Here is a 21,586-nt window from a genome sequence, read left to right as displayed (position 1 = left end):
ATTTCAATTTGATCGAATTTTCCTTTTCAGTCTTCTTGCGATAGCTGAGGAGACCCTCGCAGAGTTCCTTGGAAAGGCTACTGGAACTGCTGTCGACTGGGTCCAGATGATTGGGATGAAGGTGCATTAGTTATGTTTATTTGCTTTTTAATATTTTAAGATTAAGATGTTTTTAAGACTTTGCTTGTTTTGTGGTAAATTTGATCTCTCTTTGTGTAGCCTGGTCCGGATTCTATTGGCATTGTTGCTGTTTCCCGCAACTGTAGTGGGGCAGCGGCAAGAGCCTGTGGCCTTGTGAGTCTTGAGGCCACAAAGGTGATATTCATTTTGTTTAATTTTAATTATTTATTTGAAAATTGATCTTTTTTTAGTTTTGCTGTGAATGCTATATTTTTTACTACATCTTGCAGGTCGCCGAACTTCTTAAAGATCGCCTCTCTTGGTATCGGGATTGCCGCTGTATTGATATAGCAAGTGTGATTCCCACAGGAAATGGAGGGGTTATAGAGCTCACCTATATGCAGGTTAGTATTAGTTGTCTAGAAATTATTTTATAACTCTAAAATGGAGAACAAGTTTTGAATTATTCATGATTTCAACCGGATGGACTTCCTCCCCTTCCCCCTCTTAAAAGACTTACGCACCGACAACATTGGCATCCGCTCGCGACTTTTGGACGTTGAGATACACTACGAGTTTGGAAGATGGCAGTCTTGTGGTGAGCGAATTCTTAGCTATATTTCCTGTTTCCAAACTACAGTCTTGGTTCAATCAATTGATTTCAGGCTATTCTCTATGGTTTTTTGAATTATTCTCCAACATCCCTTTTTGTATCTAAAGTACTAATTCTCAGATTTGTGAGAGGTCATTGGCATCTACAACTGGTGGACCGACTGGTCCTTCTGCTGCATGTTTTGTTAGAGGTGAAATGTTACCTAGTGGCTACCTCATACGTCCTTGTGATGGTGGTGGCTGTATCGTCCACATAGTCGATCATGTTGACTTGGATGTAAGGCATTGCTTGTGGTTCTTTGTTGATTTACCTTATACGTCTTATACAATGTAATATGGCTTTTATTCTGTCACAGATTTGGAGTGTTCCAGAAGTTTTAAGGCCTCTTTATGAATCTTCTAAAATTCTTGCACAGAAGATGACTATGGCTGTGAGAACTCTAACATGGATGGTTCTGTGTTTACTTGAGCTCTTTTTGCGCCTATTTTGACTCGTGCACTCTGTTTGTGTTGTTCAGGCATTGCGTCATGTTAGGCAAATTGCTCAAGAAATGAATGGAGAAATTCAGTGTAATGGTGGTCGGCAACCTGCTGTTCTGAGAGCTTTAAGTCAGAAGTTGTGTAGGTGAGAAATGTAACATATGAATATGATAACATCGCCAAAACTGAATTTGGGACTTTTCAGTTGGTACTACGCTGCAACGTTAGTCTTCCGAACTTTAATTTTTGTGTGACTTTAGGGGATTTAATGATGCTGTCAACGGCTTTGCTGATGATGGTTGGTCAATAATGAGTACCGATGGAGTGGAAGATGTAACTATTGCCATCAACTCGTCTCCAAGCAAATTTCTTGGTCCCCAATATAACACATTGTCTATGCTTTCAAGTTTTGGTGGAGTTCTCTGTGCTAGGGCATCGATGCTTCTTCAAGTTTGTTTTTAATCATCGAAGATGAAATCTGTTTCTGTGTTTTGATAAGAGAGTGTCTTACTAGCATTTTGTATAATGCAGAGTGTGCCGCCTGCACTACTTGTTCGCTTCCTTAGAGAACATCGATCAGAATGGGCCGATCATGGTGTTGATGTTTATTCTGCTGGTTCTCTTAAAACAAATCCTTATGCAGTCCCTTGTGCAAGACCTGGTGGGTTTTCAAGCAGCCAAGTGATTTTGCCCCTTGCACATACTGTTGAACATGAAGAGGTAACTTAGCTATCTGATGCACTTAATACATGTTTTCGCCAATGTTAAATTGATTTTGCAGTTGTTTCTGATGTGATTTGTTGCTCTGGATTTAGTTTCTGGAGGTAGTTCGCTTAGAGGGACATGCCTTCTCTCCAGAGGACATAGATTTGTCAAAGGATATGTACTTGTTACAGGTTCTGATTATTTACAGCAAGATTAGGAGGAAATATTCTTTTCCTATGCAGAATGTGAACTTAATCTCTTTTATTTTGTCCCAGTTATGCAATGGGATCGATGAAACAACATCCGGTGCATGCGCACAGCTTGTATTTGCACCTATCGATGAATCATTTGGTGATGATGCACCTTTACTGCCTTCTGGTTTCCGTGTTATACCATTGGATCCTAAATCAGTTGAGTGGGGTCTCACTTATCTGGCCTTGAAAAATGACTTGAAATAATTGAATTAATATTTTTCTTTGATACAGGATGGGCGTGGAACAACTCGAACACTTGACTTGGCTTCTGCCCTTGAGGTAGGACATGGTGGAGCTCGTTGTGCTGGTGAAGCTGATGCTAGCAGTCAAAATCTTAGGTCTGTTTTGACGATCGCATTTCAATTCACTTTTGAAAGTCACTATCAGGACAGTGTAGCTGCTATGGCCCGTCAATACATTCGTGGTATTGTTGGGTCCGTACAGAGAGTAGCCATGGCCATAGCCCCATCTAGGCTCAGCTCCCATTTGGTGCCTAAGCCACTCCCTGGTTCACCTGAGGCAGTGACATTGGCACGATGGATTTTCAGGAGCTACGGGTAATGATTTCTTGTCATCTCTTTGTTAATGTCTTGTGATAGTATTATAGTATTTCCTCTATTATCTAATACTTTGTGTGGGTCCTTTTTTTTGGGTAGGGTGCACACGGGTGCTGAACTCTTTGAGCCCGAATCCAGTTCTGGTGATGCCATTCTTAAACAACTTTGGCACCACACGGATGCTGTTATGTGCTGTTCTGTCAAAATGAATGTTAGTCATCTTCGTTTTGTAGCATTAGCATGACTGGTTTTGAGAGGTGCAACTGAAAGATAAATTGACAAAATTTGAATTACACAGGCATCAGCAGTATTTACATTTGCAAACCAGGCTGGTCTTGACATGCTGGAAACAACTCTGGTGGCCCTTCAAGATATAATGCTTGATAAAATTCTGGATGAAGCTGGCCGAAAGATTCTCCTTTCTGAGTTCTCAAAGATCATGCAGCAGGTGAAATCTTGGAAACCCCAATAAAATTAATATGGTCTGACTTGATGGACCTTGTTTGTTTAATTTGGTTCCGACCGTGCAGGGCTTTACTTATTTGCCGGCTGGAATCTGTGTTTCGAGCATGGGTAGGCCTGTTTCATATGAGCATGCGATCGTGTGGAAGGTGCTGAATGATGACGATTCAAATCATTGCCTATCTTTCATGTTTGTAAACTGGTCTTTTGGTTGAATCTCTGTCTGTGCACTTTAGCGTCAGCGTTAAGTTATGTGTGCGTACCCTTTAATCTCTTTTGTCAAACTCTTGAAACTTTGTATCGTATCTCTCCGACTGCCCCAGGAAAGGTTGTTCCAATACTCTTCTTAACACGGGAGCTTCTGGATAGAGGCTAGTGTGTCCCCATTAAACCAAAGGCTATAATCCATATTTTTTCACATGGACTCGCACACATGAATAGAGGGGGAAAAACCATAACATGTGACCACATGCTACCAAATCTCTTGACACGGCTCTTGCTAACTAGTGATTATAAATAAGAAGGCGTATTGCCCTTCAAAAAAAAGAAGAAGACCTGTTGTTAAAGTTAAAAGCTTGAAAAAGATGACAAGGAATATTTCTCGAAATTCTAGATTGAGCCTGCTTCCACATGGTCAGTGGTTGCCGAGCCTAGGCTTTTGTCTTCAAAAACCAAACTATTTTAATTCCAGAAAATTAAACGAAGACGCGGCAGGTTTCCTAAAAAGCCCTCGAATGTGTTAATTAACTACATGCCCTCTAACGTCGGGCGATTACAGACTACTATTTGGCGCATACTAATGAATCATTCCAAATAAAAGATTTTAATTAGTTATTTGATGATGATGGGACCGGGCACCTCTCTAGTTCTTCGAGCCTCAATTTCGTTTTTATTTCAACTTTGAGCAAATCCAGGAGTAGTAGTTGAAGGCTTTCAGTCTAATAATCCTATTACACAAATGATTTTTCAGTTCTTATATTTATTTATTTAAATTTAAAAATAATAAAAAGTGTAGTAAGTAGGTCTCAGTTATATCATTATCATTATTACTAACTAATAACCAGGGATTTCCATACAATCAATCTATATTCTACCTGCAATAAATGTTTCTCAATTTATCGGCTTAGCTACCCCAACATAGATTACATTATAACCCTTCTGTGAAACAAGTTAGAATTATTTTATAAGTTGTTTTAATTTTTGTTTAACTTGTTCACCGCATGCGTCTTTTTTTTTAAAAAAAATAATATAGCATATGATACCCGGTTAATCTCAGGATCCCACAAACCTTCACTTAGGTCGAGATGAGCACTACGAAGTATTGAGCCGTTTGACTTCACGGAGCTTGAGGTGGGCCCAAGTGGAGCTCAAGGTGACCCAACCCGTTGAGCTCGAGGTGGTACGTGGCCAAGCCTGTGTGCTTGACTTGCCGACCTTGGAGGACAGAGAGTTGAGCCAAACTGCATAATGGGTTGACCTCCCTCGTAGGAGGAGCATGTATATCGATATTGCTCAGGAAAATTGAGTGAGTTGGCAATTATCGTTTAGAGATATATTATTTCCCTATAAGTGCTGGTGATCAGGCAAGGTGAACCTGAGATGGATAACCTGTTTATCTAAGAACAAGAAACGTCAGTGGGGCGCCGAAGGGTTTCCAGCGTGGCGACTCCGACGTTCAAATCAATCAAATATGCACACAAAGAAAAAAAATGTGTTTTAAGTAAATATATAGAGATTGCTTGTGAGAATTAAAAGCGCTCGGGTAACGACACGGTGTGAGGATGTGGCCCACCTCTTGGCTTCAACATGATCTGAGAACACGGATGGAAACAGGCCCCTTGATTATTGGTGGACAAGGTCCATGATCAATCAACTTTGTTTTGATTGAGGGCATGAGTCCGGGCTTGTATGAGTTAGTCGTTGATATAGAGTACCAGAGTTGGTGACAACTCCGAGATGCTCGGATAATGGCACGGTGTGAGGACGTGGCCCATTTCTTGGCTTCAACATGATCTGAGAACACGGATGGAACCATGCCCGTTGATTATTGTTGGACAGAGTCCATGATCAATTAAGTGGGGTGTATTTAATTCAGAATTTTGATGATTTTTACTGATTTTTTTTTTTATGAAATTGATATATTTTTATTGGCTTTTACAGAATCTCATAGATTTATAAACAGATTTATGTGGATTCATATAGACTTTCTTGGAAGATTTTTATAGATTTTTGTGGAATATTTTTATAAAATTTGTACTTAATTATAACATATTAATTTTTATCAATTTTTTGAACTAATATATAACATATTCAGTTTGAAATAGTTTTCAATATTTATATTAATAAATAAATTTACTTATTTAAAAATCAAATCATTTAATCATTACATATGTATATATGTGTGTTTGTATGTATGTTTGTAAATTTTTTAAAACACATCAATTGATTAATCTGTAACCTTGTTTTTGAATTTATAATATACATGTGAAAAAATATTATTTAGCATTGTGTGGATATAATTTTGTATAAAAATATTATAGCTTACGTATTAATTGAAAATGCTAAAAAAATTTAAAAAATCATGGTTGTTGCGAGGCTATTCAATTATTAAGAATTAAGCGACAATTTTTTGGATCATCTTTTATTATTATTGAATATTACATTTATTTGTATAAATCATAAATTAAAAATAACAAAATCAATTTTAAAATTCAAAATTTCATATGATATTAAAATAACAAATTATTAAATGAACAATCAGTGAAAAATGAAAAATTTGAAAATGAAAGATGAAAATATATATAGAGATAAACTTCGAAAATTTGAGACAGTGATAGAGATAGATGAGAGAAAAAAATATAAGAAGAGAGGTGATGTGAAGCTACATGGAGAGAAAAATAGTTTGTCTATGAGTTAGAAATTTTAAAAATCCATCCAAATATTTGGGTTGAACCAAATACAATTTTTGATAATTTATAGTTATACCTTAGACTTTAATGTTTGTATGTTAATGAATTCCATGAAGTTATTAAAAGTCTATTGAAAATTTGAATATTATAGACTTTTATAGAGTTTTTAAAAGTCAATTTTGAATACCACTTGACTTTTTAAAACTCCGTGAAAGTCTATCTAAAATTTTAAAATCTACAAAAATTATTAAAACTCAATAAATCTCAACGAACACACTAATTTTGTGGTAAAAAGTTCCTTTTGGATGCACTCGTATCGAATGTATACATATGCATATTAAATAAATATATTTCATCTTCAACAACCATACGATCCATTGCTGCCCGTGGCTGAATTAGGGTTTCTTTCTTCTTTTTTTCGACCGATTTCCGGATCCAGTTTTAGATGTTTTATTCAGTCGAGATTGTTGCCCCAAGAGTGCCTGGGTGTATGTATTAGGGTTTTTGACTCCACATATCTGAGTCCGTGTAAGCACTTCGGTCATCAATCTGCGAAATTCACCATGTTCTGGCATATGGCTGGCCTTTCCGCTGCATCTCCAGTAAGTGACCGTCAACTATTGTTTCCTCATGGAATTTTGCTAGTATTTGTATTTGTTTTCTTGGCATGTTTTTCTTGGTCATTTGATTTTATCATCTGGTAACCTTGCGACTTATGGAGTTGTTCGAATTCTCATGGTTGGTGAAGAGTGTGGTTCTTGGTAGTGTCCTAGACCGTTGTCTTTAGGATTGCACATTCTGCTCACCAATGGGCGTGGCATAAACTTTGTATTGATCTTCTTGCCAATGCTGCGGAACTCCTTATGTTTGAGGCATACGTGATCGGTTTTGTTAGTGGGATGAACTCTTGCTGCATTTGCCGGGAGCAACTTATTGTAGCCCAGTTATAGCATACTCTCTTGTCGCATTATTAAAACCATCTATTCTTAAAAATGAAAGGTTAATATTTTCACAAAATTGGTTCAGAATCCGCATCTCAGNAAATTTTTTTTTTTTTTTTTTTTTTTTTAATTTTGTGAGCAGACAATATTGCCTTTTTTTAATTTTATAAAAAAGTGAATTTGGAAACTTCAGGTTATCTCGTTACCAGTTTAACTGGTTAGTAGAGCATTGCTGCATGCTCGTGTAGACCAGCTTGTGATATGTTAGTCTGAAGCATTCAGATGATTCATATAATGGTGGCCGCATGTTCAATAATAAATTCATTTAACGGTTCCTTTAAATATAGTAAGGGATGCTTTAGTTTTTGAGAAACTATAAATTTGGGTATACCCTGGTTCCTAGTCTTGAGAATACACTTAGTGTTCATTGATCTTACAGCGACTCAAACCCTTTTATTTTCTAATGATTGACACATGTTATGTTTTTATGAAATCAATATAATTAATTTTGATTTGTACTATATTGAGAATCAAGAGAACATGTTTGTTTGTATGAATGCTTGTCATCCATTGGTTTTAATTTGCAATGATTTGTTATGATTCCAAGCCCTGTGTCGTGAGAAAAGTCAATCCTTCCATTGATAGTGTAAATTTCAGGTGGAAACCATTTTAGACAAAGAAAACTTTACATTGGAGGAGTTATTGGATGAGGATGAAATAATTCAAGAATGCAAAGCTCTCAATGGCCGTCTTATCAATTTGTAAGCTCTTGTTCACTCAGCATACAAAAATGTCGTGAGATCTAAAAAAGATTATTTTAATCTTCATTTTTTAGTATATCCATGCTTTGTATGCTGAGTGAACAACTAAAAAAAATTATTTTCATCTTCATTTTTTTAGCATATCCGTGCTTTGTTTCATTGTTATTAGAATCGCAATGTACACTAAGGTACATAAATATTGTAGAGGCTAGGTGCAAGGCAAGGCATGTGCCTTCTTAAAGTGAAGCATTTAGCATCCTAAGGAATAATGTTATAAAATTTAAATACCTTAAGAAAATTTCCTTACATATAATTGTCATTTTTATATTAGCAAAATTGTATAAATATCATCTTGCAAGCCATATTGATTTCAGCATCATGACATTTGGGCGCTCATAAAAGGCTTCTTGAACATTTAAAGCGCATCAATGTTGAGGATTTACAAGTTAAAGTGTGCACTTTAACTAAGGGACGAGCGTTGGCTGAGGTTGAGGCACAAAGGCTGAGGCTTGAGTGGGCATGTACCTTGTCGGGTTTTGATATATATGCTTTGTCGCGACAGCTAACTATTAATTTTGTTAGAAGTGGTTTAATAATTTGTAGATCATATTTAAGCTAACAGTTCATCGTGGTGTAAATAAAGCTCGTGTTTTTTCATCTTGAGGCCTATTTTTGGAATTGTTTTATTTGAACTTTTGATGGCCACTCAGTAGAAATAACTTCATCATTGACTTTTAAGATCGAATAGAAGCTTTGTAAATTAGATGTGAACATAAGTTAATTCTGGAGAGATGATGATCATAATTATCGAATAGAAACTTTTAAGCTTTTATATCATAATTATGTTTTGAATAGTAAATTAGATGTGTGAGATGATATTTTTCTTTGAAAATTTTGTAAATAAAAGGATTGAGTCGGCAATAAAATTGTTTTGTCAATTTTTCTTTGAGTTGAGCTGAGAGCACATGTAAACAAGGCCACAGTACCTTAGATTTTGAGAGGCCAAGTAATTGGATGCTTTTGACATGGCATAGAAAAAATTCATGTCAAACTTTCTTGCAGCTTGCGGGAACGAGCTCAAATTAAGCAACTCCTTCAATACATTGTGGAAGATGCACCAGAGGAATCTGAGAAAGAGCGAACATTGAAGTGAGTGTGTGTGGTAGAAGTAACGAGGTGTCCTACAGTGACAGTTCCTAGTGATATCATTTGAATAGAATGGAAGTGTGTTTCAAACTAGAAGTTTGATGAAAGATCTTTCTCGTTTGTTCTTGTAGGCTTCCTTTCATTGCTTGTGAGATTTTTACATGTGAAGTTGATGTAATACTCAAAGCTTTGGTAGAGGATGAGGGGGTATGAAGAAGTAAAAATTATACAATTTGCTGATCACTTAATTTTGAATTTCTATTGTTAGCTTTACTTTTGTTTGGCAGTTGATGGACCTGCTGTTCTCTTTCTTGGATCATGATCGCTCCCACAGTACATCATTGGCTGGTTATTTCAGCAAGGTATGATCATTGGTTCCTTGGTAAAAATTGTGACTGATGCTTTGATATCCTGCCTACTATTTTATCATTCCAAGCTTATCTTCAAAAAGATAAAGAGGTTAAATGAAATTGTTGGCGTATGGGTATAAATCACTTTTATTTTATCAATAAATTATCATTTTTTGTACGAACAATGTTATGAGTCAAATCTGTTTATTTCCTAATTGACTGCTCGTTGCAGACTTGCAGTGGCTCCCTTTTCTTTTGTTGTTTCAAATAGATTTAATTCTAGATGATACGTATTGCTTCTTGCAATTTTGATTTGTTCGTAGGTATGTATAATCGATATCAGGGCCTTCTGGTAGTGGTGAAGTTTTTGCTGTCTTGTTTGTGGTTCTTGTTTGCACTCATAATAGAAAGAGTCTCTTTTTTTATAAACAGATAAATAGATGCTTGTTTGGGAGTTAAAGTTACTTCTGAAGAGAGACAAATGTAAGTTTGAGAAAAAAGTTAAAAACAAAATTTATTATTGAAATTACTGAAACGAGAATCGATAGGCATTATTTATTTATTTTTATGCACTTTTAATTAATAAAATATAATTTATATTGCAGTTAAAAATCAATATTGTAAAATGTATATAATAACTTTAAAATAGAAATATAATAAAATAAAGAACATGCACCAATAGGCATTCATAAAATGTATTTTAAAAATTATATTTACATTAAAGATAATTTTGAATTTCACAAAAATAACAATAAAAGTTTATAAATGATGTTGAAGAAATGGATGTAGAATAAAGGCAATATGGTAAAAAGGGAGAAATATTTGTCAAGAAAGGGTAAAAAAGATATATTTGTTAGTCAAACAATAAACAGAAAAGTTCAGAAATAGCAACGGAGGGGTGGTTGCACATAAACAGGACCATATACTCGTTTCTTTTATTTGGGGAAATAAAAACAGAAACAGTGTTTTTTGGTCTCCCGAACAAGACCATTGTTACATTACAATTATTTATATTTTCTGCATTGCATTTGTGGGCTTGACTGCTCATCGATTCATGTCGTATTTGTATGTCCTTGTTTTTTAGATGGTAGATCTTTCTTTCTGTAATTGGATAAGAATGTCAACATTAGATTAGTTATGGTTTAAATAAATCAATACATATTTACTTGGATGAATGCAAAAGGATATCTATACTTTTATATTGGCTAACTAATTATGTTTCTGACTTGGATATTTAAGCTAGCATGACATATATTTTAACCTTGTAAATAAGTTCCTTGCTTGAGTTTACCATATGTTGGAAGTTCTTTGCTAAATTATATCTTTAATTTTTGTTTGGTGATTGATTCTCATATTCACACGTGCTAGGTTGTTGTTTGCCTCTTGCTGCGAAAGACAACTCATCTAATGAACTATATTCGAGTAAGTTGACATGTATATCAGTTGGCAGTTATCCATTTTTTTCAGCCGACTAGAGGTCTGGCTATTGTAACTTGCATGTTCTCAATGCTGGGTCTCCTGAGGTCAACTTAATATTTTTTTTTGTACTCAAACTTAAAAAAAATATGGGCATCTCCGTAGTTTCAGGCATTTGCTTTTGAACTCCTCCATATTAATGGGTGGTGTACCATTTGTTTGGCATTGTCGGTTGAAGGACTAGGATTTGTTATTCTTACGATGAAAGGTAGAAAAGCTGACTATTTTTGTTGATATACAAGCGATTTGAGTATTTGGGGTAGTGAATTTGTTCGTTGAATCTATATTTGTTTTACTGCCTACTCTGTTATACCTGGTATTTTAATTATCCAGGACCTTATATGTTCTCATGCTTGGCAGGCTCGTCAAAATATCATTAACAAACTTGTAGACCTAATTGGAATTACGTCTATAATGGAGGTTTCTTGTTCACCCACTCTTTCATCTTTGGGTTATGTTTGATAAAACTCCTAATAGAATTGTTGTTCGACAGGTTCTGATTCGCCTGTTTGGTGCCGATGAACATATTTATACCAACTATTCAGACTTTATTCAATGGTTGGAATCTGTGAATGTGCTGGAAATGATTGTGAATAAATTCAGTTCATCTGTAAGTTTCAGGAAGCGTATGTGATCTTGCCTAGCCTTGCTATTTTGTTCTCCGTCAGCCTTAGGTGCATCCATTTACAAACTTGGACTTATGGAGTGTCTAGTGTGTTGGACCAAGACAATGAGATATAAAACAGTTCAAATAGTGCAAAGCCTCTTACATTAAAAGTTTATATTAGGAGATTCAAGAAAGGTGGATAGAGGGTGAGATTGTGTACTTGTAATGGGAGGGAATAAATAAGGAGTGAGATGGTTATATTATGGCTGGAGTTTATAAGTTAGTATTGCTATGGACAGCGAGGACTATATTGTGTATTTCTGTTACAATACTGGTCTTGCTCTAGGGGCCGTCTGCCCATCTCCATGGGATAGAGTTGGTCATTATCTTGTAAATTTTTCACTGTTTTAGTTAATATGCATTTCTATTGTGATATTTAGCTTTGAATCCATCTTTGTTCTGTTCATAAATTGTTTGTTTGATTCGAAAGCCATAACACATCCTTTATGATCTTTGCCTTTCATGAGCGAGAGATTTGGACTATGGCGTTTTTTTAAAAGATTGCTGTTGCCTTTGTAAGTTTGCCGTGTTAGGGCCAACCTTAAGTCACCAGACTCTGAAGCCAACTGCAGATGCTACCAGGGTTCTTATCGAAGTTGCATTTCCTTTTCTAACTGTTGTTGTGCTAAAATAAGTTTCCCGAGGAATGATATGTGAAAATGATTTTGTTTCTTTTTGTAGCTTAAAGTCTGCAAACGTGTTGAGATCTCATCTATTTATTGCTTTATTCATAGCCAGTTGGAATGGTGCATTTTCAGCATCTCTTTTTTTTTAATCTCTTGTGGCTGCTATCTTTACTTGCAGGACTGCCCTGAAGTGCATGCTAATGCTGCTGAAACACTTTGTGCACTAACTAGATTTGCTCCCCCAGGACTAGCTTCAAAAATTGCAAGTCCAAGGTTTCTATGCTAATTTTTTCCATTGCAATCCTTTTCCACCTTTTCTTACCTTGCCTGAAAGCTTGCTGCTGTCACAGTTTTATTGGAAGATTGTTTCACCATGCCTTGGAGCGCTCAAGACCAAAATCAGTTTTGGTTAGCTTGTTGTCAGTCTGTATTTCTTTGTTAGACCCCAAGAGGTTGGCTTCGGGAATGTATTACATGTATAACCATCAGATGACTCACGGATCTGGAATTTCTGCCGATCCTGAAACTGTTGAAGGCATGCTGGAGAACCTAGGTATGGTTACTTGAGAGTTATATTCTATGATTACATGCTCCAATGCTGCTATAAGTGCACCACATTATTCATTACTTGGAAGATAATTAGCTGAAGGTTTGGAAGAACAATCTTAGTCACTTACCTTAATAATAATGTGTCTTTGTTGTTTATTGAGTATTAGGCAAATCAAGCTTTGCCTGAATAATTGTGAATACTTCATGTTTGATCCTTAACATATACGTTAGTTTACTATAATTGTTAAGACCTCATTAATGAATGTTCCTTTTTGGATGAATAATCCAGCTTCCTATTCAGCATTGAGTTTTAATTTGTGTACTATTTAAGTGACATGATTGTTTTTTATTTTTGCGTGAGAAATCTCTGACTTGGATGGCCAAAACATTTTCACAATTTGCCTGACCAACAATTTCAATTTTGACAAAGTGCTTCTAATTTGGAGACAAAAGTGGAAAGAGAATGAATATTGATGAGAGAACAAGAACATCAAAGAAATGCGAAACAAACATAAATGAACAAAGCAAAAATGTGCAATTAAATTTAAAGCATGCGAAAATGTGTTTCAAACAGTACAATCGTTTGTGGCCATCAAATATTAATGATGGTGTCACAATCATACAGTTAATTGGTTTATCTGTCAGGTGATCTGCTCAAACTTTTGGATGTTTCATCCAAAGATGACCATGTGTTGTTAACTACGTATGGAAAATTGCAACCGCCTCTAGGAAAGCATCGCTTAAAGGTATCTTTTATTTAGAAAAAGGATGCAGGCGTTTATATTGTTGTGAGATGTTTTTTTTGCTGTGTATATTGACTGCTGTTTTTGTTCAGTAATTTATTGAGTATTTCCTATTCTATTATATGCTTGCATCTGAGAAGACAACTGTTATGTTTCCCTATAAATGCTTCTTACATAAGGCAATGATGGTTTACTTTTTTTTATGCTCTTCACAGTACTTCAGTTCCTCTCTATAATCCCCCACTTTTGACATTTGAAATTATATATGCTAGAAAAATTGATCTTCTCTGTGGCACTAAATCTAATCTTGAGCTATGATGTGTCTGTCAGATTATTGAGTTCATCTCAGTCTTGGTGGCTGTTAGTAGTGAAGTTGCAGAAAAAGAATTTATCCGCCTAGGTGCTGTGAAATACATTTTTGAAATGTTTTTTGAGTAAGTTCTTCCCACCCCAAATATTGAAAATACTTATAAACTTGGTGAACAACTTTGGAGTACTCTAAATTGCATTTCATTTGGTTGTAGGTATCCATACAATAATTTTTTACATCATTATGTAGAACGCATTGTAGTCACTTGCTTGGAGAGCAAGAATCCTTGGTTTGTTGAACATATTCTTCATGATTGTAATGTTATTGGGAAGATCCTTGAAGCAGAGAAGAACTTGACTCTGGCCGTTGATGTAAACAAGGTAGGCTTTCATTTGAAACTTTCTTGCTTATGACATGTTGTCACATAATGTACCTACCATTTTCTTAAATTTTCGTTTGCCTAGGATTTACATTTACTATAATCTTTTTTATCGAATGTGTCGTGCAGACAACTATCCCGGTCGAGGGTAGAACACCACCCAGGATAGGGAATATTGGGCATCTCACTCGTATTGCTAACAAGCTTGTTCAGTTAGGGAACAACAACAGAGAGATTCAGGCACTTATGGAGGTTTTTCGAGTGTTATATTTCCAACAGTGTTGTCATTTTTAAATGTCTTTATTGAGGGATTGAAGTTATATTTGTTATCGATTTGAGCATGACTTTTGTCTTTCTTTTTTGATAATATGGAGATCACTTGTCCGATAGCGGTAATTAAATGCTTTTAATTAATGAATATACTATTGTGTCCTATAAAAAAAAAGTGTTGTCGTTTTTCATAGTTAAACCATGATCACCTGCATGCAGCCTTCATTCCCCAGGAAAACATCACGTTTGACTTGGTTGAACTTAGGGTAATGTTGATGTTGGTTGAATTTGTGAAGTATTCATTTCGTTGTACTGGGCCTGTATTTTATTGCATTTGTGTCAGGTGGTATGGTGTTTTGCTTATAGCATTTTAAACTGATAACATCTGTAACATTTCATTTCCTTTTTCTTTTTTATTGCAGGAAAACAGTGATTGGATTGACTGGAAGACTAGTGTGCTTCTTAATCGCAATGCCGTTGAAAATGTCTTCCAATGGACGTGCGGGTGAGTGCATTTGAATGGTGTTCTGAATCTGAACATACCATCTTTCTCCATTATGCATGCATGCTTTGCGATTCCCATTTATATGTTTTTATTAGTTATTATTATTTTTGTAATCACAACCTTTTATCAAGGCTAATTCCTATTGTGGACCCAAACATAATGGGCCCAAGTCCACAAGCCTTGGATGTTGTAAGTATCTAGAAATGGGGAGAATATATAAATGTGAGCGGGGAAAGCAGATTTGGCTTTCAGTAAACATCCTTTCTAAAAAAAGGAGTCATCTCCCTGATTTACTGATTTGGGTGGTGTATTTTATGACCTTGGCCCTCAGTATGTGGTTTTTATTGCCGATGGAGAGGGTTTGAACCTGAGTAGGCCTGCTGGAAGCCTTATTTGGGTAATAGTGGACACAGGTGCAGGATGCCGTGCTAATTCAAACTCTGCAGATAATAGAATGGAACTGCCTGTTGATAACATTAACACAATTAAAGTTCTGGCAGGAGATATTTAATTACAAGGGGAATTGATGGTGGGTTGAGAATCGAATCTGGAGCATGTGTAACAAAGTTAAACAAACATATTGTTGGAATTGAAGAGGGTGAACTCATGTCTGGAGTTTTTTGGGCCAAATGATGGTTGTTTGTGGCGAGAGTGGGAGGAAATGAAATGGGTATGACCATAGTTGTCAAAGGCTCTCGAGGCGAGAGGCGCAACCAGGCGTGGACGTCGGCCCCAGGCGCAACGATTCACAGCGCGCCTGGGCTCGCCTTGAAAGGGCTATCATGAGATTGCTTTTTTAAAAAAAATTCACTAACAGAGAAGTTGCATTTCCGTTTTTTTTTTAATTAGTAACTTAAATTGCAAAAAGCCCAACCCAACCCGAAACCCTAGCAGCCCAAGTTCACAAATTGAAAATGCAACTTCTCTGAAAGTTGTAGGGACTCTGATGATTCGATGGAAGAAGATGAACTTGATCTGGATAATTGAAGAATTTTAATTGTGTTACTTATTATTATGAACTCATTAATTATTTGTTGTTTTGTGTGACATTTTGACTTCATTATTTCATATTTTAATATATTAATATAAGATAAATACATTTTTTTAAAAATTAAAAAATGTGTGCCTTGCTTCGGTAAAGCGCCTCAGGCTCCAGAGCCCTTGTGCGCCTCGGTGCGCCTTGCGCCCTTGACAACTATGGGTATGACTTCTTGCTGACTCAGGCAACTTGTAATTCAAGGATTTCTATGGTAGCGAAATGCCCATCACATGGTTCGTACAATGCACCAGGAGACACTCATAAATCTGCCAACTATCCGGATGAAATTCCCCGTGAACAGGCTCGAGGTGCTACTGCGTCAGCTGTTGGGGACACAATTTTTTAGCATAGATTGGGGCATGTTGTTATGGATTCCGTTGTCGTGAAATTGAGGCGGAATTTTATGGGTCTGCGTGAATTTGATAGAGTGGTTAAAAAGATGTCTGAAGCTTGTAGGGGCCCAATGATGCTATCAAAGTATTGGCACAAAGGAGGATTGCTTCTGTGTTGCAATTCGAAGGGCCATTTGCTGGACATACATTAGCATAACATATGCGTAAGTAAATACAGTAGTGGTGAAGTTTGGTGGGGTTTTGTATGGCGAGTAATGACGATTTTGGACGTAGCTGGAGTTGGAGGATATAATGTGTACCGGTACAGGATCCGGAGATATGCTATATACAACCGTCAAAAGGGGGAAGATGCCATTACTGACAAAGGTATAAATGCTATCGCCTGCGTGCAGAGAGGGGATTAAGATATTGGAGGGACTACAATGAGCAGCTACAAATTATTGAAGCCTCGAGAACCAGTCATGAATCCTTTATGCATGAGGTATTGCAGAAGACAGAAGATATACCAGACCAAATATGCGATCACATATCGAGGAAAGCAGTTCGGGGTGATGCTTTTCTTGTGGCTAAACAACTTCCTAACTCTAGCCTTGAGGACATGGCTGATTTTCAAGAGGGTGGTATTGTTACGAACCCAAATATAATGGGCCCAAGTTCACAGGCCTTAGAAGTATCTAGAAACGGGGAGGATATATAAATGTGAGTGGGGAGAGTAAATCAGGTATTCGGTTATTAATTTGTACCCTGTGACTAGCTTTGGCTAGGGAAATACTAGCATTTCTGCTAGGATTTTGTGACAGAGTGCATCTCTGGGAAAACATTTTCATTCTAGTTGCAATATAATTTCAGTTTGCAACTTTTGTTCCTAACAGTTCCCGTGCATATGGCTAAGGCACAAGTTCAATCTTTGACCTGTTTTAACTTTTAAACAGCTGAATTTGAATGCACATCTCACGACTGGTTAGGTGCTGAATGGTGGAGAAATTAATGTAGGACAGTTTGAATGTGATATTGGACACTGATGGTATTCATAGACATATCAAGGACAAAACCATCCCTAGTATGGTAACAAACTTCATCATTCAAACTCCCTAATGAGGTGAACATTATCAACATGAACATATGGATTCAACAATTAATTGGTAAATGGGCTAGAAGAAAGATTTTCGCTTAAATGTATATTAATATTGGTATAGTGAGTGGACGATTTTGGTTTTTGAGGTTTACCCTTGGCAGAGAAGTTAGAAATTCAAGTATTATAAGTTAGGCACATGTTAAGTCGTTGATGCTGTAAGTGTGTTTCATATCATTTTGACCATAATGGATTTGTTTCCAGTGACTACTATTGCACAGTTTATATGCCTAAATCCTTTCCTTTACAGCTTAACCTCTTATTATGGACACACTTTTTATATTTTTCAGTAGACCAAACTCACCACATGATCGGACAAGAGATAGCGATGATGATGATTACCAAGACAGGGATTATGATGTTGCAGCTTTGGCAAATAACTTGAGCCAAGCATTTCAGTATGGGATCTATAGTAATGATATTGATGAGGTTTGTTTTGTATTTTTTTTAATTTGTCATCTTCTGTCCGCAGATTTTTTATATTTAAATAATAATATTTAAGTTTATAGTTTAATTATATAATATAAATTAAATTATATATAATATGAATTAATATACGAAACTTATTTAAATTGAAAAATATGAATACAAATTCAAATATAATACAGACACAACTTGAAATATACGAAGAATACAACTTCAAACATTTGAATGACTATATTCAACCCACAAATGATCAATTAAAGTATTTCGTAGTGCGAAGTGTGCATCTTTGTATTAAATTATATTATTTATAAATCATTAAATCAAATTATTTCTTAATTATTAATAATTAACAGAAATAAATAAATAAATATTTAAAAAATAAATAATTATTATTTTTAATTTTTATGTTTAGATATCTCATTATTAAAATAATAAATAAATATTTTATTATTATTTATTTAATATTTATATTTAAAAATAAATAATAAAAATAATAAATATTTATAATAATTAAAACATAAAAATTTTTTTAAAAAAAGAGTGCAGAGGCTACCTCTTGTGCCAAATTTGGCGCATTGGAGCAAATCTTTGCACCAAAATGGTGTTACAATGGTTGAAGATGCTCTGAGAATCTATATTTGGAGGAGTGATGGCAGATAAATTAATTCCAGCTTTTACATTGGGGATGACAGAGCGACTGCTAATGCAGAATTATCTTATCATGGGATTTTCATCTGCTTTGCTGGTTGACTTGGAAATGACCAATTGCCGATGGAATAGTTTTCTGGGGGCCACTTAGTTATATACTTAGCTTAATACGATATTTTTCTATTTATACTTTCAATATGTTGTCTTCTGTGTTTTAACCCTTCAAGGTTTATGATTCTTGACCTTAGCCAAATCAGTGGTATTTACAGCCATTTTATTTTATTGTAAAGTTGTGACATGCCTAAAAAGCTCGTGTAGTATCATTCAAAATGTTCTTTAATAGCTTTGATAGTGTCCGTGCACCAACTACAATCAGATTCAGCGTCCAAGTTGGAATCATTCTACTCCCTCTAACATTTATGGGCTAGTTTTCTATGTTTACACAATCTTTATATTTGAAGCTCGAGACCCGAATTAGCATGCTTATTATTGTAATATAGTTAGATGAGACCCTAGTCACTGAAATTCGGATGGCATGTCGGCATGTCCAATTGTTTGGCTGCTATTGTTCCTTTTTTACTGATGTGGCGATGGCATGTCTGCTTGTCCAATTGGATTGTTTTACAACTTCCTTGTTTGAATGCTTAACAGTAATCGACCCCAGCATGTTTAAATAAATTCTGAAATATAATTAATTTTTTACTTTGTGCAGGCTCGTTGTTCACTTGCACGGGATGACGAGGTATGCAGTAAATAAATGAGAGCAATGACTTTGTATTTCGTGAAGTTAATTGTGCTCACATCTGTTCTGAGTTTCTGAATCATCTTCATCACATCCTATTCATACTCTCTTCACTGATGTTTTTGTATCTTTTTGACCATGTTTAATAACATCACACATTTGAGTGAGAAAGTTCCTGATTTTTATCTTTTGTAGGATGTGTATTTCGATGATGAATCTGCTGAAGTTGTCATTTCTTCCCTTCGTTTGGGAAATGACCAAGAAAGGCAAGTGGATGATACTAGTTTGATTATCTCATATACCATATGAATTCAAGTGTTCCGTTCCTTGATGTCCCCTTCAGCACTTTTTATATTCTCCTTTTCCTGTTTGTGGCTGTAGCTTCACTTTTTGCTCTTGTTTACAGTGGATCTCTCTTCACGAACTCCAATTGGTTTGCATTTGATGATGAAAGAAAAGCAAATGAATCTTCCACCGGGTCAATTGCTTCCTCAACTCCCATTATTGAGGCACATGAGGTTGGAGCTGATGACGATGAGGTCTTGGTCGATGAATATGAGGATGAGGATTATGCTGACACTGCCACATCTGAACCTCTTGTACCCAAACCAGTTGTAGACAATACGTTCAGTAAATTGCATGACTTTGAAGATGTTGAATCCAGCAGGCCTACGAGACAATCAGAATGGGTTGAGTGGAGGGAAAGTTCTGATTCTGTTGAAGTACCTCCTACAAATTCTGTTGGTACATCTGAATCAGCTCAATGCCCACCTTTACCAAATGGTGAGCTTCAAGCCGGATTAGAAGCTCAACTTGATGGTGTTATTCCAGATGCTTCCCTGTCTTCTGCTGATGCAACTGTAGATAATTGTAAGAGTGATGGTGGAGGATCACCTGATCCAAAGATCGACTTTGGTACTAATCCTTCACAATCTGCAGGAGAGAGTGGCAGGGGTCCGTGCATTGAAAAAGTTGATTCTGAGGCGGAACACGAAGTGAATGAGTAAATTATGGGAATAAATGAAGATTCTTGTAGCGAGATAAGATGATTCTTTTTTCTTCCGTTTTACCCTTAGTCGAGTCTTTTTTCACTCCAAGACTAACAACCTTCCCTGAATCTGTAGATTTGTTCTCCATCCCCATATTTTATCATTATACCGCTGGAAAAAACCCATACCTGCTGAACATGTTGCAAAATCTTGCTTTTACCTTACTGTTCCAAGTGAAAAGTTAGCCAAATACAGTGATTTTTTTTTTTTTTTTTGCAGTGAATTTTTGTTTTGTCAAACATGTAAATTTGAGCCGTGTGATTGTCAGATTTTTTTATTTATATGTATTATATTTTCTTCTTCCAATGTTTATTCATAACATTACCATTTTAATTTTAAATAAATGAACTATAAACAAATTTTATTAATTGCCATACGCATACATATAATGAAATAAGAACCTAAAAATAATATTTTAAATAATTATATAACTATGATCATAACTTATATAAAAATATAATATATTTAAAATTAAAATTAAAATTTATACGTATGATGTGCCAAAGAATATTATTTATGATTACAATTGACTACGGCAGACCCACGCGCATAGATCAGGAACTCTAAAACACAACAGTTTTTTAACTACTACTAACTAGTGTTTTTTAATGATTTTTTATAGTATAAATATAGTCCAAATTTAGCGAACGAGGACTAAAACGATAAGTTTGGTGCCTTGTCACTTTGTAATTTTATTTACTGCTTATCATATTGTCATCAGCTGAAACACAGCCATCTATCGGTTATGATCTAAGACATCATAACAGCTCCGCTATGTAAAATTTTTTATTATTTGCTGGAATTGGAATTCTATCCCATTTTATATGTTGCGGCATGCTTATCACGTACCCAGACCAGAATTCAAGAAAATACGTTTACATATAAATACAACTACTCTCCACCAAGCTTTTACGAACTCAAAATGGCTTCAAATGATGGTAAATGATTTTTTTTAGCTCCAAATCTATCGATCTATATGAAACTTGACACATAAGTTGCGTTTGGATCGGTGAAATTGATTTCAGACAAAACAATTTGATTTGAAGATGAATGGATTTTAAATGACACTCATCTTTAGTGTATTTGAAATTTATTTAAATTTGTCCATCTAAACAAGTAAATGAATTTCAAACCATATCGAATTTGAAATGATGTATTTGAAACACATAATTGTGAGAAAAATAAATAACAATAATTACCAATTGATTTTAAATACAAAGATTTACAGACTTTTGTGGAGTTAATAGATTTCTACTTACTTTTACAAAATCTCACAGATTTTTTAAAATTTTCATAGTAGATTTATTTTGCATGACTTTTATTGACATTTGTAAACATTTTTTTTTATAGAACTCTATATATTTTGTAATTTATT

General features: G+C 35.3%; 2 protein-coding genes across 5 annotated transcripts; both read left to right on the top strand.

Annotated features, from left to right (window-relative positions):
• The first annotated feature begins 35 nt into the window (after window positions 1–35).
• On the top strand, window positions 36–3,608 carry LOC140985358 (homeobox-leucine zipper protein ATHB-14-like). The gene is made up of 15 exons (XM_073453195.1): window positions 36–121; window positions 220–315; window positions 411–524; window positions 635–718; window positions 854–1,009; window positions 1,089–1,163; window positions 1,251–1,357; window positions 1,473–1,662; window positions 1,744–1,932; window positions 2,028–2,108; window positions 2,193–2,327; window positions 2,403–2,728; window positions 2,828–2,939; window positions 3,027–3,176; window positions 3,259–3,608. The coding sequence occupies exons 1-15, from the start codon at window positions 107–109 to the stop codon at window positions 3,403–3,405; spliced, it is 1,977 nt and encodes a 658-aa protein (XP_073309296.1). The 5' UTR covers window positions 36–106; the 3' UTR covers window positions 3,406–3,608.
• Window positions 3,609–6,393: 2,785 nt separating this feature from the next.
• On the top strand, window positions 6,394–20,517 carry LOC140984226 (uncharacterized). Of its 4 annotated transcripts, none has more exons than XM_073451485.1 (19): window positions 6,395–6,701; window positions 7,686–7,801; window positions 8,864–8,950; window positions 9,079–9,154; window positions 9,235–9,309; window positions 10,666–10,719; window positions 11,134–11,193; window positions 11,267–11,383; window positions 12,245–12,339; window positions 12,417–12,619; window positions 13,261–13,361; window positions 13,689–13,792; window positions 13,883–14,048; window positions 14,177–14,299; window positions 14,740–14,822; window positions 17,637–17,775; window positions 19,133–19,162; window positions 19,358–19,428; window positions 19,569–20,517. In XM_073451485.1, the coding sequence occupies exons 1-19, from the start codon at window positions 6,663–6,665 to the stop codon at window positions 20,167–20,169; spliced, it is 2,340 nt and encodes a 779-aa protein (XP_073307586.1). In that variant the 5' UTR covers window positions 6,395–6,662; the 3' UTR covers window positions 20,170–20,517. The 4 variants fall into 4 exon arrangements, with proteins under 4 accessions (XP_073307588.1, XP_073307586.1, XP_073307587.1 ...); XM_073451486.1 differs by having other exon boundaries at window positions 6,396–6,701; window positions 7,698–7,801; XM_073451487.1 differs by lacking the exon at window positions 11,267–11,383 and having other exon boundaries at window positions 6,394–6,701.
• The last annotated feature ends 1,069 nt before the right edge of the window (window positions 20,518–21,586 follow it).

Source organism: Primulina huaijiensis, chromosome 9 (assembly GCF_012295235.1).
Source record: "Primulina huaijiensis isolate GDHJ02 chromosome 9, ASM1229523v2, whole genome shotgun sequence".
NCBI classification, from domain to species: domain Eukaryota; kingdom Viridiplantae; phylum Streptophyta; class Magnoliopsida; order Lamiales; family Gesneriaceae; genus Primulina; species Primulina huaijiensis.
Note: the sequence above shows the minus strand (reverse complement) of the source record. Positions and strands in the feature narration are given on the sequence as shown.

Coding starts and splice junctions, on each gene's coding strand:
- LOC140985358 (XM_073453195.1), top strand. Junction 525..634: donor TAGAGCTCACCTATATGCAG/GTTAGTATTAGT, acceptor CCCTCTTAAAAG/ACTTACGCACCGACAACATT. Junction 2,328..2,402: donor TACCATTGGATCCTAAATCA/GTTGAGTGGGGT, acceptor TCTTTGATACAG/GATGGGCGTGGAACAACTCG.
- LOC140984226 (XM_073451485.1), top strand. CDS start 6,663: ATGTTCTGGCATATGGCTGGCCTTTCCGCTGCATCTCCA. Junction 8,951..9,078: donor GAGAAAGAGCGAACATTGAA/GTGAGTGTGTGT, acceptor TTGTTCTTGTAG/GCTTCCTTTCATTGCTTGTG. Junction 11,194..11,266: donor GAATTACGTCTATAATGGAG/GTTTCTTGTTCA, acceptor GTTGTTCGACAG/GTTCTGATTCGCCTGTTTGG.